At 31.6% G+C, this 18190-nt stretch overlaps 1 protein-coding gene across 1 annotated transcript in view; it reads right to left on the bottom strand.

Moving 5' to 3' along the window:
• Positions 1-1556: 1556 nt before the first annotated feature.
• LOC115886167 overlaps positions 1557-18190 on the bottom strand; it is a 123468-nt gene continuing 106834 nt past the window's right edge. The window contains exons 27-30 of the mRNA XM_030905245.1: positions 10450-10503; positions 7202-7297; positions 4902-4944; positions 1557-2656 (exon numbers count right to left, since the gene is read on the bottom strand). Of these exons, the coding sequence (XP_030761105.1) occupies positions 2578-2656; positions 4902-4944; positions 7202-7297; positions 10450-10503 (272 nt within the window). The 3' untranslated portion in view covers positions 1557-2577. The remainder of the gene's footprint in view (positions 2657-4901; positions 4945-7201; positions 7298-10449; positions 10504-18190) is intronic.

Here is an 18190-nt window from a genome sequence, read left to right as displayed (position 1 = left end):
ACTGGTTGAAGCATGATTGCATAAAGAACAGCTAAGTGTAGATTTAAGTTCTAGTTTTCAGTCGATTTTCAGTCTTAATATAATAACGTACATTTTAAATGATACCGTACAGACTATGTTTAGTGGTTAGATCGTTAAGAACATTTATGTCGATTTAGTAGTTACAATATGATTTAGATCTTAGGTTTCATTACATTACGTTTTGTAATAGTATTACTTTCTATAGATATTATTATTGCGCTATATTAACAGATGAATAACCAAACATAGATTCTAGAATCTACGGGTTGCAACATCTTTGATTTAACATCATATAAAATATATCAAATTAATTAAAGTAATGCTACCTTTTATACATTTTCTATAACTTTACATGTATGGTATTTTTTTATAGTCTTCTCATTGAATATATTTAATATTATTTCTAACATAGCTTTTACTCGACATATAACCACTATAATAATTATTAAAATTGTACAATGCTATTTACCATCAGAATACGTCATGAATGAATATAGTCACTAGTTTTAAGTAATAAACAACTGTGTTTTCTTTCTCTGTTCATGCCTGGCGCCCAATATTTGTATTTTTGTTGTATTGTATTATATATTTGTATTTATTATTGTTAGTTAGTTTCATTCCAGTGAAATACCTTATCCGCGACTACTCTACCAACGAAAAGCTGCCGTTCGCAATGGTAATGTTTTATAAAAAACGCTATAAGTTTAGTTATATATTTTTTTAATTTTATGTCGTTTATCTACGATTTTAATCATCTGGTGATGATGTCCAGTGCTGCAGACCTAAAGTGTCTTGGTGTATTGTGGTGAATTGGTGTTTTATTTTGCTGTTGTAACACTAAAGGTTCCAACTGCCAACTATAATCAATACAGTATTACCTGTGATAAGGACCTCGCTGATGAAGTGCATAAGTTCTCAATTCTCAGTAGTATCCTTGAATATGTATTAAACAAGAGAATTTAGTATCATTCAAATATTTGGATGTAGCTGAAAAATATCCAGTAAGAAGTTGTTAATCCATTTCTGATATTGTAAAACGATATCATATCAAAAAATGTTGTCTCTCGTGTAGTGTGTTCTCAAATTTAGTCTACTCTTTTGTATTAATCAACTTACTTCATATTCGTTTTTTATTTAAAATATAAAATGGTTTAATTTCTCTATTTAAAATACAAAACAGAAAATAATTTTTCAAATATATTTAAAACAGAAAATGGCATTTTGTATTTTATATAGGTATTTTAAATAATTTTATTTGAAATAGTTACCCACCACTGATCAATGATCAGTAGCAAGCATATTTGAAAAATAATTGCACGCAGGGACGGTACTACGTATAGAAAAATCAAGATAATACATTCGGACTGGACGCCTCATATAATTACGATCGAACTTCACTTCAGGTAAGTTCGTTTGATCGTATAATTAAATACCAAAGACATTTACAAATTAAACAATATCTCTTTTAAAACTTGGTTTATCTATTTATAAAAAAATAACTAGTTGTTTTTATTCAGGTAAATAAAACACAATTACTTAATATATTGAAAGCTTTATCTTCAGACGTCGAAATGTCTGATACATAGATTAAATAGTTTATATGTCACATTAATTTAAATAAATAAAATAGCAGTCCAATTTTGTCGTTTCAATGTTCGCAATAAGTCCTTTTGTAGACCATTGGAATTTAGGGAAAAACCACTAACCCATTTCAATATATTATTGAAACGACAAAACCGTATATAAATTATCTAAATATTTAATACCATAAAGCTATTACTAAATAATGTGATATAGTAATTTGCATTAGATCAGTTTATACAAATAATATCAATTAACCTTAACTTACAATAAAATCGTTTTATAAAAAATAACAGCTTTAACAAAAACACTCAAGCAATAAAAATGTAATCGTAAGTTTACTGTTTAATTACAACATCAAATTTCATTATTAAAATAAGTACTCTCTTCTATTTGATCGATTAAAATTGTACTAATACCACTTTATTACCTAAATCTCTATTATTTTATTACTTCTATATCCGCGCGTCAGTACAATTGGCACAATTTTAACCGATCATTTTAATTGCTTCTATACAAACATCATTCAAAGTAAAAAGATTGCACAACTTTAAAAAATATGTAGGTATGTCATGCCAGCAAATGGCGAAATTGTTTTATTTTCAAAAATGGAAAGGTTTGTCGGACATATTTGTATGTGGACATATTTTTTTTGTTCTTTTATATTTAACCTATCCAAAAAAGCTATATATTATAGTAACGATATACTTGTGATAATAATCTTAGTTTGGATAAGATTACGGCAAGCTTTTTGTACCTATATTGCATATAAAGCTAGAATTCTTAATTTGGTAAATATCGTTTAACAGCTTTTATATTCTCGAATGCATATGTGTCACAGTAATACCTAATACAACTCAAAAATATATTGTTTTGACAATAATGCTTTAAGAATTTTTCGTGAAATTGAGTCAAGTTTATCGTTTGTAATGATCGATATTTTATTTTTCGTCAAATTATGCCACTAATTTCAGTTTACTTCTTGCTCTCTTTTTCCATCTCTTTTAACAAGTCTTTCATTTCATCAGACAGCTGGTGTTGATCTGACGCTTTTCTGAAACAAAATTAATTAATATTAAATTAATGAATTATTTGACTATAAATAAATATGCTGGACTGTCGATAATGGTGAAGATTTCGTTATAAATAATATTATACTTCGTATAAATATGTATATAATATTATGTGGAGACAGTAGTATCGACTGACTAGTGAGAAAGAAAATCTAGAAACTAGTGGGGTTGCAGTCGGAAGTGTTTGAACTAGAATTAATACGCTTTGTCAATTGTCAAGTTTTCGGAATTTATTTATTCCATCCTCAGGACATCAACGTGGTAAAAAGACCTTAATAAAAAACTACATTAAAAAATAGGCTTAAGGGATACATTGAAAACTCCACAGTAAAAACATTGCTGACCAGTCAACCACACTAAGGGCAAAGACTACAAAGACGGGACAGTGGGACAGAGAAACGATTTTAGAAAAAGACAGACGGGGTCGCATTTTAAAGGAACAATTTCCAAGCAATTACATTCTTGCCAAGTATAAAACAGATAACTGAATTCAATAAAGTATATCTTATTATAAAACGAATTATAATACTAAATATATAAATATCAATGCACTAAAATAATTACGTCTAAGTTATATTCATTTAGATACTATTATAAATGTAATATTTTTGTGTTACTACTAAAAAAAAATTTTACTGTAGTAAATTATAGTTTCCTAAAATTCAGGTAAAATTTTTTATACATGGCAACATTGTATTTCTATGTGGCAAGTTTATTTTCGCCTAATGTTTTGAAAGGTTATATTACGAATTATTTCTTTAAAATTGCTTCGTTAAAAATGATTTTCCGTATGATTTGTGAACTTGTCAAGAATATATTGAATAGTTGGTGTTTGGATAGAAAAAATACCTTCGAGTCGTTTCTGATCTACCCCCAAAGAATACAAAAATACTATTTTAAGAAAATATCAAGTAGGCGACAACAGGCAAGTAAAAATTATCGATTTAAGTTGAATAGAAACACAGTTGAATTTAAATATTTTCGAAAGTGTAATAGCTAATTGAAGATTACATTTTATTTAAGAAAACCAAGAATCATAGCTGTTATTTATGTACTTTATATGATGAAAATTTTCAGGAAATTATTTAAAGATGATATTTAATATTCAATATTTATTGATATTTATATGGGCTTGAAACTATAGTATATTAAATCATAAACATATTTTTACTATGGCCTTAATTTTTGTTTATATTTTTTAGGTCTTGAAAGTGGAATGAACTATGTGAACATCTAGATTTATCTAAATTTTAGTGGTGTTAAAATACAAAAAAAAACTATAGAGATTATTTTCACAGGGAATGTAGAGAAAAGTCTTTAGGGGAATATTAGAGAAAATTTTCCATTATAAATAATACTCTTTTTTATTTTCTCTTCGCCAATGTCTTAACATTTTCTGTTGTTTTTATTTTCATATTTTATGAAAGTATCTATTAAAACGTTGGCGATGACACTACACAATAACTTTTTTTTTTCTTATTTAAGTAACAATTACGGTATTAAATATTTCAACTAAATATTAAAATTGTCAAACTTGTAAAAGCGTAAACAAAAATATAAGGTTAGAAAATTTCTGACCTAGTCCAACCTTGTCAATTTTTTTCAATGTTGCCATACTTTACATAATAACTTAAAATACAGGTATTATGCATCAAAAATATACACAAAAATATTCGAAATGTTCAATTAAATATTCTCAAGAATATAAATAATTTTTAAAGATTTAAAATATTCATCATATTTCATTAAGAATATATGTTCATTATACTATAGCATGCATAATTTATGATGAAATTTTGTTGAATCAAAATCAGTATGGCAATAATGGAAGTCTCCTAGAAGTCGCAGTTTAAAGGGACGAGGTCACTGAGAGCCGAAGTCAAAAACGTTTCATCTTTTGCCGGCTGTCCCGTCTTTGTAGTCTTTGCTAAAATTCAATTCCGTCTCAATCTACGTCGTGGAGACGCAAAGCAACCGACAAACGACAACTCTCAATGAAACTTTCAGAGGAGAACTTTTCATTTTTCTCCTTATGTTTAAAGAAATATTTGTGTTAGAGATAGAAGGGAAATATATCTCTGTGTTCCGTGAATTGCAAACTCACAGGGTTTAGGAAAATACATAGAAGTTATTTTTAGGGATTATAAGTTTGCAGAAATAGGTATACAAAAATAAGTTGTTTCACAGTATATGTATTTGTTTAATATTAACTAAAATTATTCTTACTTTGATTTGTTCTTGTCGGGTAATTCTGGAATTGGTTCAGGCTCTGTAAATTAAAAATAATAATATAATTAAACAATATATATTTTTTGTAAATTAAGAAACAATGAAGAAAAATGGTAAAACACTCATCTCATGCTGCACACCCAAAAATGCAGAGTAGACTGAAATAAACCGTGTTCTTATAAGTGTGTGGAAATTAATAATTGTGAATATAATACTTAATAATTTGTAGACAATAATTATTGCTAGTGGTACTGAAAAAAAATCATGCTTAATCGGTTTTGTGATACTGATGCTTTGATAAATAATTAAATATTGGGGAAGTAAAAATATACAACATATACAACATGGGGGACATTGTAATTGTATTGCTTTAAAAATATAATTTGGTATATACGATTAAAATGGTAGAATATATTTATACAGTCGGTCTTTTCCGTCTTAGTTTAGTTCATGCCAAACGGGTAAAAAAAATTTCACCTGCACAAAAGGTTTTACTTGATCCGTTTTGACTGAACAGGTAAGACTGACAGCTAAAACGTTATAGACCAAGGTCGCCAGACTACATATTTTCTCACAAATAAAATGTATGTCATAATTAGGCAATAGTATGTGATTGGACACTGAGACTTTCAGAAAAGTGAGTTCTGTTTTTATTAACTTTTAGCAAACTGTAGGTATCTGTGAATTGGCTGTCAATAACTCAACTTTCCCGGATATTCAACTCTCCCGAAATAACATTTTATAGCTTCGCAGTTTCTCACACCGATTTGATCAAAAGCAAAAATGGATTCAAGCAGTTCGACGAAACAAGTGAGTAAACAAAGTGCTCGTTACGTAATCGAAAAGTTAAATAGACATATATACAACTAGGAGAGGACAAAATATAATTTGCAATATAAATGCTATACTTTTTTTAATCAACTAGTGGTTAAATGTTTTATGAACATCTTCTAAAATTATAATTATGTACCTTTAAAAAATTTCGTTATAGCCGAAATGGCCCCAATTGTGCCCCACTAGCAGAACCGGTGATTAAAACTAAGCTCGCTACCGCAGTTGAACTTATCTAAAAAGTGTTTTTAACTGGAATAATAAATTATAATATAAGTTAGACCTTCTGAAGATATTAAACTATTTACTTTTTATTTTTTTTTTACAATTTTCACAAATTATACTTCCTAACACTTTTAGAATAATTAAATAATACATTTTTCGTATACTCGCTATATAAACCCGTGTATTTGTATATACTAGTTGTTTACGATATTCTCCGATGGTGGCAGCACCGACGGAGAATGCACCAAGCCTATTTTTTTCTATATGTTAATTTCTATAAATACTATGCGATGTGGCGCTTTTTACAAGAGAGAAAAAATATAATAAATACTAGGAGAACAATAGAGTTGGAAAATATTTTTGCTAAAATTTATTAAGGGGTGGGGGCGCTTTTCACCCTTCCCGTACTTTTTCTTACTTTTTGTGAAACTCAAATGTTAAAGTGCTTAGCAAAACATAAGCACCCCAAATCTCATTCAACACGGAATATCCGTTCTTCAAATATCTTAAAAATGCACTATTGTAGAGGTAAATTGTCCAATGAACTTATTTTTATTCCAGAAATACGTAGAAGTTCTGTGTACACAGAATACTGGGACACCCTGTACTTCTAAGAAAATAAGTAAGAATAGAACGTCAACGGTTTTTGTAGACGTAGGTGTCTGTTTAAAAAAAAACTAAAGTGTTCTCGAATAGTTGCATTTGGATATTTTAAATAGTTTTTTCTTTGTCCTTTGTATTTTTCCTTGTTTCCGATGATGCGCGACTGGAAGAAAAATGTTATTTTTTTGTCCGTTAGGCAATTTTGTTTATTAGTAAACCACTGGTGACAATTAGTCTCTGTTGGATTAATGCCAGCAGTGTTTACAAAAAATAACTATTTTATTTTGTGGATTTTCTTACAGTGGCGAAATACCTATAGGACCTCGTATAGGACATTTTTGAAGAGATGAATTCGCAACAGAGCGCTACCGATCGCTATTTAGTTACAGAGTTCCACCCCTGGGATCTTGCTCTATTATGTATTGACGAGGTTTAACAGTTATTGATATAAACTATAATTTGTTAAATTTGATATTTGATGTTCATTTTTTTATGTTTCTTCATTTCCGCAGGTGGTCTAAAAAATAATTTAGAAAAATATTTTTTTTTTCTGTGCGCTTATATTTTTAAAGCAATACTATCATTCAGAATAAATGACTTTAGGAATTGTTTGTACTGTAAAGACGAACTATCTATACCATGTCGGGACATTTTAAAACGCCAGTCGTGCTCCCTCAGATTCACTTCGGTTTGATCCTCCATGCTGATTTCGTAATGGAGCGGCTTTCTACGAGCTACAGCATTGAACAAAATGTTTACTCCACTAATAATCCCAGTAGATATTTGGCAAATGTGACATATCCATTTTTAAATATATCCAATTTTGATTCATAAATATATATCCGGAGTTGTATTCAGAAAACTTTGGCAGAATATTCTAAAATGCTTTGTTTCGGAGATACAGGGTGTAGAATGCAGATATTTTATTTTTATTTCAATTTTTTCAAAATATTTTCTCAACTAATGTCAATATTTGGATGAAAATTAGTGTCTGGATGTTTTTTGGCATGAAAAATTTGATTTCGATATTTTCAATATCCATCGGTATCCTATCTTGTAGTGGGCGCCACCTACATATTTTTAATTGGTTTGAAAGTAATAACTTTTCGTTCGTACCTATATAAAACTACTTAGTGAAAGATTATACATTTCCGCCACTTTTTACTTAAAAATGCTTGATAAAAATCGTTACGAGTAACCGTTCTAAAGATATTTGGAATAGAAATGATCAACTCATGTCATCATTGACAATCAATAAACATATTGAGACTAGATAGTTATTTGACTGAAATGAAAGATTTTGGAACATTTTATTTTTTAGCATATTTTTTTCTAGAAAAAAATATTTTCTGCTAAACCATTGGGACAAATTTGTTTTTTTTTAGTCTTAATTTTCGATTCCAAATATCGGGAGAACTCATTGCGATTTTAACCAAGAGATCTTCTTAGCATATAAAAAAGAAAATGTATATTTTTTCATTCAGTAGTATTACACAGGTACAGACAAAAAGTTATTACTCTTCAAGGTTAGGTTAGATTGCTCGGGTTTGGGATCATGTTTGATCCCTCACTCGGAGGCCTTGGGCGATACCCCTGTATTGTTGTACCAAACCTTCCTCTCATTCTTTCTTTGCGTTAAAATACTTCTAGCTCTTTGCAAAGTTCCCGATGTCGCTGATGTTAGCTTCAGCTGCTTCCTCTAGTCCCTCCAAAAAACCTTGGCCTAAAGTTTTAAAGCGTCGGTATTTCAGTGTCGGACAGTAGCACAGCAGGTGCTCTATGGTTTCTTCTACATCTCCGTATTCTCTGCAGTAGTCGTCGTTGGAAACCTTCCATCTCACGAGGTTTACCCCCGTCGGACAGTTTCCAGTATTACTCTTCAAACTAGTTAAAAAATATGCAGATAGCGCCCTGTAGGAGTCATATTGACATTCCATGAGTCATCAAATTTCCCATGTCAAAAAACTCCCACATTTTCATCCAAGTATCACTAATTTTTATCCAAATATCGACATTATTTCTGTAATTATTTGTAAAAGATCGAATTAAAAATGAAACTTCTAAACCCTGTATCTCCAAAACGAAGCATTTTAGGACATACATTTATACACAATGTTCAATTATGTTTTACTTTTTATCTGTAGAATATGCTGCCAAAGTTTCCCGAAGACAATTCGGACCACTCTGTATTTAGCTATTACCATTGTATAAAAAAACTAATAAACGAGAGAGAAATTTTTATATTCATCCATTTAAAACGGAGTCTATGCCACCGGAGTCACTTTGAAATACCTTTTTATCATTTTTGTTTTCGCGGTCTGGATAAAATTCTTCCTTAGTCTTTTTATTCATAGACTGTTGGTATAATTTAAATGACGGCCAAATTTATTCATTATTACATGAATGAATAATTGAGCGTATAAAAATAGATTGAATAATTCGTAATATAAGAATATCGTTCAACTTTGGATCTCTCTATATTACTTTTCATATTAATTAAATATTATACCATGTGATCGAAAAAAAAACGGAGTCAAAGACAGCTAGGGAATGACAATCGATGATAATTTTAGTACGGTCATTTTATAGACGTCATTTATTAAAAAAAATACAAAAAACTTTTCAAGAATGAACACTAATTATATAAAGATTAATAAGGATATAACGTTTCAGACACACAAATCTATTTCAAAGAAAAATGTATTTTTTTTTCTCGAATTTTAATCTTCAACATTTAAAAAACATTTTTACTCAATATTAACATAAATTACAACCTTCTTAATATCCCCTGGCAGTAAACCCCATTTAAAGATAAAGAACTTGAGGGAAGAACTTGGAACTCAAGAAGAAGAGCTTGACCTTGCCAAAATTATCATGAATTGTCATTCCCCAGCCGTCTTTGACGCCATATTTTTTTCGATCGTATGGTATTATATTGACGGTTTTCTGGAAACAAATTTCAATCATTTTTTAGTTCTTCTTTTTAAAAATGCCAAAGAGAAAAGGTTAATTATGGATCAACAGCGCTACTTTTTTTGACTGTTACATCAAAGTCTATATTTATTTAAATGCTAGTTGGATATATAAATATACAGGGTTGTTCACCACATACGACATGGAGTATTGTAGCTTAACCATTAAATTTTTACAAATTGTAAGTCTTGGATTCGTTGAAGGACTATTAGAGCTAGAATTTAAAAATAATTTGACAAGCTACAGAGTGTCCCAAATGAGTAAAAAATATTATAGTTGTATTTTTTTAAATGAAACACCCTCTATATTATACTATTTTTACATTCAACGATTGAAATAAAGGTAAATTTGATTAAGATATATCACAGATAAAGCTTACCGTTTTTGAAGTATTTTCAATTGAAAATATTTCAAAAATTAAGGCTGCTTTTCGCCAAGGGTATTACAGATTTTAGTACTAAATATTTACTGAAGATTGTTTATTGATCAGATATTGTGTTGCAATAATAAAAATTATACTACCTTATACAGAGTGTCCAGATTTAATATTAAATAATTTACTTTACCAAAATTTATATTAAATAATTACTAGCCTTAAACGGCAATAACTTGTTTAATTTGTATATAATATTTTTTACTAATTTGGGACACTCTGTATCTTGTAAAAATATTTTTAAATTGTAGCTCTAATAATCCTTCAACGAGCCCAAAACTTACAATTTGTAAAAATCTAACCGTTTAGCTACAATTTTCCGTGTTGTATGTGGTGAACAACCCTGTATTGATTATATCAATGATTTGATTATATTGATGAAAAACATTGGAATGACTTTTATTACTATTTTGATGTACGATATTTATAATTTAGCTGAAATAATTAGAGGAACTTGGAAAAAAACGTAAAAATACTAACCTTTAGTTTTCGTCTCTCCTTGCTGTACACTTGATGTATGAGGTTGTTCCTCACCTACAACATAGAAAATTTTACTATTGAAATAGTATAATGCTATATAAAAAATTCAGACAAGTCATCATGCATAAATATATTATAGATTTGTGTGTAACAGTGAAACAGATCTTCAAAGAATATATTATATGAAGCTTCTCTAAGTATAAGAATTTGTCACAAATCAATAATATATAAACTGTTAAGGAGTATTATGTATTAAGATAATCCATGCAACCTTAAAAGCATGCAAACTCAAAAAAAACTTACCAAATAGTGACATATGTGAAGAAAGTAATTGAACATAAATCAATTAAACTTAAAAGTAAAATGATCTACAATTTTAAAGTATAATATACAGGCAAAGACAAAGAGGGAGTTAATATAAGAAACCAACCTGTTAGTGATTGGGTTAGTGAAGAAACGTTAGACTGAGGCTCATCAAAATTCTTAATTTCGGTGGGTTGTATGTATCCTTTGTCGTCAAGTGCTGTCTTTGTTAAGGAAGATTCATTAGTAGTTCGATCCTTAACAGATTCGAGTTCATTTAGTTCTTTAAAATACTGTTCGATATCATACTTAGTTACAGGGTTATCTGTATCTCCTTCCACAATAAAACGTTTCTGTACTATTCTTTTGGTGTGAACATTTCCGTGTTCATCTACTTCTTCAGTTTCCTGAATATCTTCACCTTCATTAAATTCCTGCATGAATTTTTTAACACGTTGTTCAGCGTCTGGACCCGTGAATGTAATTTTATGTATTTCAGGTGGTAATTCTATTTTCCTATGAATAGTGTGTGAAAATTGATCTTCGCTTGATGGTTCCATAGTCTCAAAAATATGTGGCCGTGACTCTTCTATATACTCGCTAACACGTCTGCCACTTAGGTCTTCATCAAACCATACCTTTCGTACAGCTGCGCCTACATCAACAGTATCGCGTACAAAAGCCGAGTCAATAGTGTCAGTTGATGACACCATTGTATTTGATCCCCCACTTGTAAAGCTTCCGGAAAAAACTGAGTCGCTTTCAAAATGCATTGTAGCGTGGGTTGCCGTAGAACTAGTAGGTTCTAAACTTCCTACACTCTGAATATCTTTTTCTTCTTTTGTCACATCAGTTTCTAAGATTTCTTCTTTAACTGATGAACTGAAGTCTTTGCCTGTACTTGAAATACTATGGTCTGCAAGTCCAATTTTTGATACATCTTCTTCAATCGAATCGCTTTGGATGATATTAAATCCTGAACTTGTACCTGCACCAAGTTCCAATGAATCACTAGAAACCATATTATTTTTGTCCTCGTGGCATTCGATACTGTCGGTCATAATTGTGTCTCTAATTTTCTGAGCTTGAAATTCAATGGAATCAGTACTAGCAGTCATAATGTCTCCAGCAGTAACTTGAGCATCCAGGCTATCTGCACTATCACGACGATCTTCTTCTTGTTTGCATTCAAGAGAATCTGTGGACGCAATCATAACATTGTCATTCTCTTTCCATTGGACTTTAATCGTAGATTTAACAACTGGACTATCTAACTCTAGATCGGGAACCTTAGATACTTCTTCCACAGAATCACCACGTCCTAATGATTCAGTTTTCTCCATTTCACGCAGATCTACAAATCTTTCCACGTTACTTTGAGCCTGTTTAATAATTTCATCGATTTCAACCATTCTTTTTTCATAGTCATCATCCTCCTCGGTGTCAGTAATTTTTTTCTCTGTCCCAGCTGTCTCACAACTTTCTGATTCAGATGCAATGCTTTCTTGTCCCTCATCTATTTGGGCTAACATAGCTTCTTCCTCTTTTGCTTTTACTTCAATTTTGTGTGCTTGTATACAAGCATTTTCTAGTCCCTCAAACTCCTTCAGCGAACTAACAGAAATATCGTCACCTGTGTTATTTTTGCTATGATGAAATTTTGTTTTAAAACTACCACTACTAGATGAATCTGACCCCTGGCCCTGATGGAATCGTTTCATTTCAAGCGACATAGCTTGCTCGAGATTTTCAAATTCTTGTAAACTAGACATTGATATATCATCATGTTCACCAGACCTAGTAAAATATTTTCTACCTGCCAATACATCATAATCGGGTGTACTTGAGTAAGAGTCTTTTGCACTTCCTAGACTGCCCGCTGATTCTTTTTGGGAACCGTAACTTGATGCGGCAAAATCATTTATATCTTCTTCTTTAATATCTTCTAGTGGCCCTCTTTCAAACTCCATTTCATAGCCATACCCAGCAGCAATCATAGCCGCTTTATTTCCTTGGAACTGTTGTTCAATCCATCTTTTATTGGCTTCCAGTTCTCTATCATACTCATATCCGTAATCCCTAGTTGATGCAACTGCCTGTTTATCTCCATCTAGTTTTGGTGGACTATCTTCAAATTCAAAACCTAATTCATCACTTGATGATCCCTCTGGACAATACTTTATGCCTGTTAAAGGTGTTGGGGCAGATTTAACCAAATACCGTTCTACTTCTTCGTCGTGCTTTTTAATAGCAGCAGACGTCTTACCAATTCGAACACTTTTACCTTCAGAATCAAATTCTTGAGCTTCTCTAGCTACCTCTTCTATTACCACAAAATCGTCAATAATATCTGGTTTTTCTAGCATTTCAAACGAATCAGAACTTTGTGAGTCAACATCTTTTTCTACTTTGGTCGTATCTACGACGGTAGATGCAGAAGATTCTGTTGTTATATCAATCAAACTGGATTTCATCATTGATGATGTGAGAAGTTCATCTGATATATCCTTGTCTTCACATCCAACTTTACTCTGATCTTGAGTTTTATTGTTTTGTTCAGTATCGGGCATATCTACTATTTCAAAAGTTTTTTCAGATGATTCCATATCGATATCTCGATTGTCGTCTTTCTCGGATTGTTCAAAATCAGGTGTCATATGTTCAGTAACAGTTATATCAGGAATAAAACCTGGACTAATATCTTTCATTTGAGCACGTCGCTCCTCCAATTCCTTTTTTGCCTTTTCTCTCATTTCTAATTCATGTTTTTCTGCATCATCATCTTCCAATATGGGCACTATCTGTTTAACTTTATGAGCGGGAGAAATATGAGCAACCATACTAAATACAGCATCAGCTTCAGCCTCTTCGAAACTTGATTTTTCACTGGATGTTGTACTTGACTTTCCATGAGAGTCACGTTTCTCTAAACTTTCTTTTGGTATGTCTGTAATACTTGTAGTAGACCTCTTTCTTTGTAATTCCATAGCAACTTCTTTAGTTTTGGAAGAAAATTCTTGTTCAAAGTCACCTATACCAGTTAAACTTAAACTTAATTCCAAATTCTCATTTTTAGAACCATATTCGGCTTCCGGGCTAGGTGTTTTTTTAATTTGATCTGCTTTAATACTTTCTGATTTTTGATCTATTAAATCCGATTTAAACTTATCGAACTGTAGTCCATCCTTAGAATCTAACAAATCTTCATTATCAGCAAATTCTTCCTTAATTTGCTTTTGAGATTGTTCCTTTTCATCAATGTCTTTTTCTGATTCATAAACTTCTTTTTCTTTCTTTACTCTATTTACAGAATCTTTGCTCTCAGCCGTAATGTTCGACAGAGATATTCCCATCATTGTGCTCTCGGTCCGCCTATGCCCCTTTCGTTTCGGTTCTTCAGTCAAAGTTTTTGTTGTAAAATCTGATATATTCTCTTGTTCTTTTGTCTGGGAAGTAATTTGTGTACTTGCACTATGGACACTTCCTTCCTTAACGGATGTTGTTGTTATAGTAACATTGTCTGATTGCCAATCGGTATAAACTGGGGGAGTTGAAGTAGCCATATCGTAAGTTTTTTGAAGGGTCGGAGTAAGAGGCAAACTTTCTTGACTTCCGCGTATTGTGGTTTCTGTTTCGTCAATACTGTGATGTTCAGATATCCCTAACGCTCTTTCATGATTATCTAAAACTTCAATAATCGTTCGTTGGGCACCAGTGCTTGAGGTACTTGACATACTCATGCTAAGTATGCTCCCATCATCTAAGCTTTGTGCAAATTTTTCTTCATTTTCTGCAATTTCAGCTTGAGGGGACTCTGATACCAATACCTTTGGCTCGGGTTGAAACGTCATTTCACAAGAACGCTTCATTTTTGATGGAATATCTGCAGACTTTCCATCCATATCATTCAATTCTTCTTCAGATATATCAACAGAGTCACCAACCATTTCGGAATCGGTAAGATCAGATATTTGCCTTCCTCGTTTACCGTATCCTACCCAACCTGAAGATGGCTCAATATCTTCCAATAATTGTTGATCTACCGAATCTAAAATATCTCCATCTAAATCACTTGCTGAAGGCACTAACGTTTCCGAATGTTCGGAGATTTCTACGCTGGCTAAATTACCTGAGCTTTCGCTATCTAAACTTTTCATGCTCTCCTTTGAGCTGATACTACTTATTGCTGTATGGTAGTCTGTTAAAGAAACGTGTGATTTTGCTGAATATTCCTGAGTAGATGTTAAAGCTGTTTCGTATTCTGAAGAAGCAGCTGCTACTATACCTTCAACGTCAGAGGAACATGGTCTACTTTTACCACTATCCATTTCAAAACTTTGATAATGACTTTCCCCGGAACTCGAATATGCTTCAAAATCAATCGCAGATTTTCTTTCTGGTTTTAAATTTGAACTAGTACTACTGCTGTCTACTTCAGATTTAGTTTTTCTTAAAATCACAGAGAATTTTTTATCTGAAGATCTAGCTGAATCATGACTGGATTTTGAATCAGAACTTGATGTACGATGGAAAGTCTCTTCTTTCGTAATATTCTCATTAGATGCGTTTTCTGATTCTTCTAAAAATTTAGTTAGATCTTCAGTCTCGAGCGGCTTTACAGAAGTCAAACAAGATTGTTCAATAAATTTCTCTTTTGTAATGAATTCATTGGATGTTAATACAGATTTTTTGTCTACCGCTATACTTGTAGAAACTTCAGTTCCATTTCCAAACTTTTCAATTTTAAATATTTCCTTTTTAAAGTTTTCTTCACCTCGATTTACAGATTCAGAATATTCTTTTTCGGTAGATGCTTTAAGGTCTTTTAAAAAGGTATCCGTCACTTCTTTAGACTGACTATCAGAAGAAAAATATCCAGTAACTTTAGAAGCTTCTTGTTCATTGACATTATCTGTCTTTATGTCTTGCTTCATATTTTCACTCATAACTTCTACGCGATCAGTTTTATGATCAAATTGTTTACTGTGTTTCAAGTCAACAGCAGCGGACTTTAACTTTTCCAACGTTGAATCTTCAGTTTTTTTTAATACTTTTTCAGAAATTTCAGACTGAATATGAGATTTTATATCATCGTGTTCTTTCAAACTTGATTCTGATACAGCTTCGTCCTCTTCCAGAATGACATTTTTTCCCTCAGAATATATCTTTTCTGCTTTTATAGATTCAGTCGTTGATATAGAAATATCTTTTTTTATGTGGTTTAATTTAGAATTGTCATAGAATTCAGAATCTTCTGAATAATCTTCTTGAGTTTTATGTTCCTCATGGTGTTTATCGAAACCTGTACTTCTTTCTTCAAAATGTTTGTCGTGCTCATCATCATCTAAAGAAATATGAACTTTTTCAGCCTCCAATTGCCCCATTTGCTGCTGTAAGATATGCGTGTAATCAGAAAACTCTCCTCCGCTATGTCTTAAGTCTTCGTCTGTTATTTCCATACTAGAAGCCTGAGTATCTCCTCTTGCTAACTTGGCTAGCTCTCGTTGCCTTCTAGCTAAAACAGATTCAACCAACTCTACTTCTCTTTCATCTAAACCATTTGTCTCGGCCAATTGTTTAATATAATTAGATACTTCAGAGTTAAATATCACAGAATTTTGAGTATCGTCAGATGAATTAAACTCGCTTCTATTCTGTATTTCATTTTCAATATCTTCTATTAATTGAGATGCAATTCTTTTCGCCTCATCTGGATCTACTTTCATGTGATGAAAGGTGTCTAAAATAATTTTTTCAATTTCACTATGACTTTCAGACTTAATTTTTTCCGATGCGGCTGAATCTGAATGATCCATCTGAACTTCTGATCCAAAATCGGATCCCTCTTTTACATCGCAACTTAGATCATCTTCTTTATCATCTATATTGTAATTATGTAAAGTATTTTCAATAGATTTTTGTTGAATTTCGACAATTGCCTCTTGGACCATTAATTTTTTGAGCTCATCGAGTGTTTTGTCATCAACTTCCTCAGACATACCTTTTTCCATAGCAGCCCCTTCCAAATCTAAACTTTCTGTGAGTTTCTCATGAATTTCTTTTGTTAACCTAGCCGAAATATTTTCTTTAATATTTACCTTGTCACTCTCTTCATGTCCAGAATCACTTTTTTCTTCATCGCCTTCAATCATACTATGATCAAACAGTGATTCTTTTCTTATTATATGTTGAAGTTGAGATATTTCATCTTCTTCTTCGGATAACATTGTTTTAATCTCATTTGTTCCAGTTTTATACTCAGATATTACTGATTGGTGTTCTTGTTGGGCAGAATTTTGTTCAGATATTAAAAATTGCTCTGTAGTTTTTATTTGTGCCCGTGTACCCGATATTTCATCAACTTTTTCTTCAAACTGAGGTTCTATTTGCGTCTCCACTGTAGTTTCCCAAATTGTGCTATGAATATGTTCTTCGGGTTGTTGAATCGGGGATTTTTCCTGTTTTTCTAATACTTCTTCGATTGGAGACACAACAGGGGATCTCTCTTCTATTTTCTCGGAGTTTTCATCACTCTCTTCACTAATTCTTCGTTGCTTTCCTGAAAGCGTTACGGTGATTTCTGGTATTTCATCTCCTGTGGTTCTTGGAGAATGTTCAGTAAATTTTTCATCTGCGATTTGAGTTTCATATACGAGATCCGCAATTTTTTCCGAGTCTTCTATTTCACTTTTATCAACATGTATGTCAAATTTCTTTAAAGGATCTTCGATCGGTTTCGGTTTCCTTAAAGGATCTTCGATATATACTTCTTTATTTAAATCATCATTTTTAGAAGGCGTTTGTTGAATAATACTTTCAGTTTCTTTGTGCGTTTCAAATTGAGTAGGTAAAACTGATAAGTCATCTTCAACTTTGTGTTCCTTTCCGTTTTTATATTGCTCAGAAAAATTACTTTGTTCTTGTGATGGCATAATATCAGAACCTATGTGCTGTTCGTATGATTTTGTCAGTTTTTTTACTGATACTTTCTCAGGGAGTTCAGTAAATGTGGCGCATTCCTTTATATTTTCAAATGTTTTCTGTGGTTCTGATGCATCAACTTTAACACCGGAACTTATTCTAAATATTTTTTCTTCGGATTTTGTAAAGGTTTGATCGTACATGTGCGACTTTTGTTCAAAAGATTTTTTTAATTCTTTTACCGTATTAGGTTTTGATTGATTAACTACTTCCTCTTCGCATGACTCATCTGATAGTTCCTCAGCAATTTTGGCCATTCCATCATCGCCACAAGATGATTTGTAAAACGATTCCTGTTTTAGGCTGGATATACTTTTCCTTTCAGGAGAATTGTCTTCTTCATTGTCAGTTGAAAATTGTTCTTCAATCAGCTCTTGCTTAATTTGTTGTTCGTACTTTTCTTTTAGGTGTTTCAAGTTCCGGGAGACTTCATATAAATCTTCAGTGGGTAGAGATG

The sequence above is a fragment of the Sitophilus oryzae genome, unplaced genomic scaffold, assembly GCF_002938485.1.
Source record: "Sitophilus oryzae breed Bouriz unplaced genomic scaffold, Soryzae_2.0 scaffold_1126_pilon_pilon, whole genome shotgun sequence".
NCBI lineage: Eukaryota > Metazoa > Arthropoda > Insecta > Coleoptera > Curculionidae > Sitophilus > Sitophilus oryzae.
This window is presented reverse-complemented; position numbering and strand designations above follow the sequence as displayed.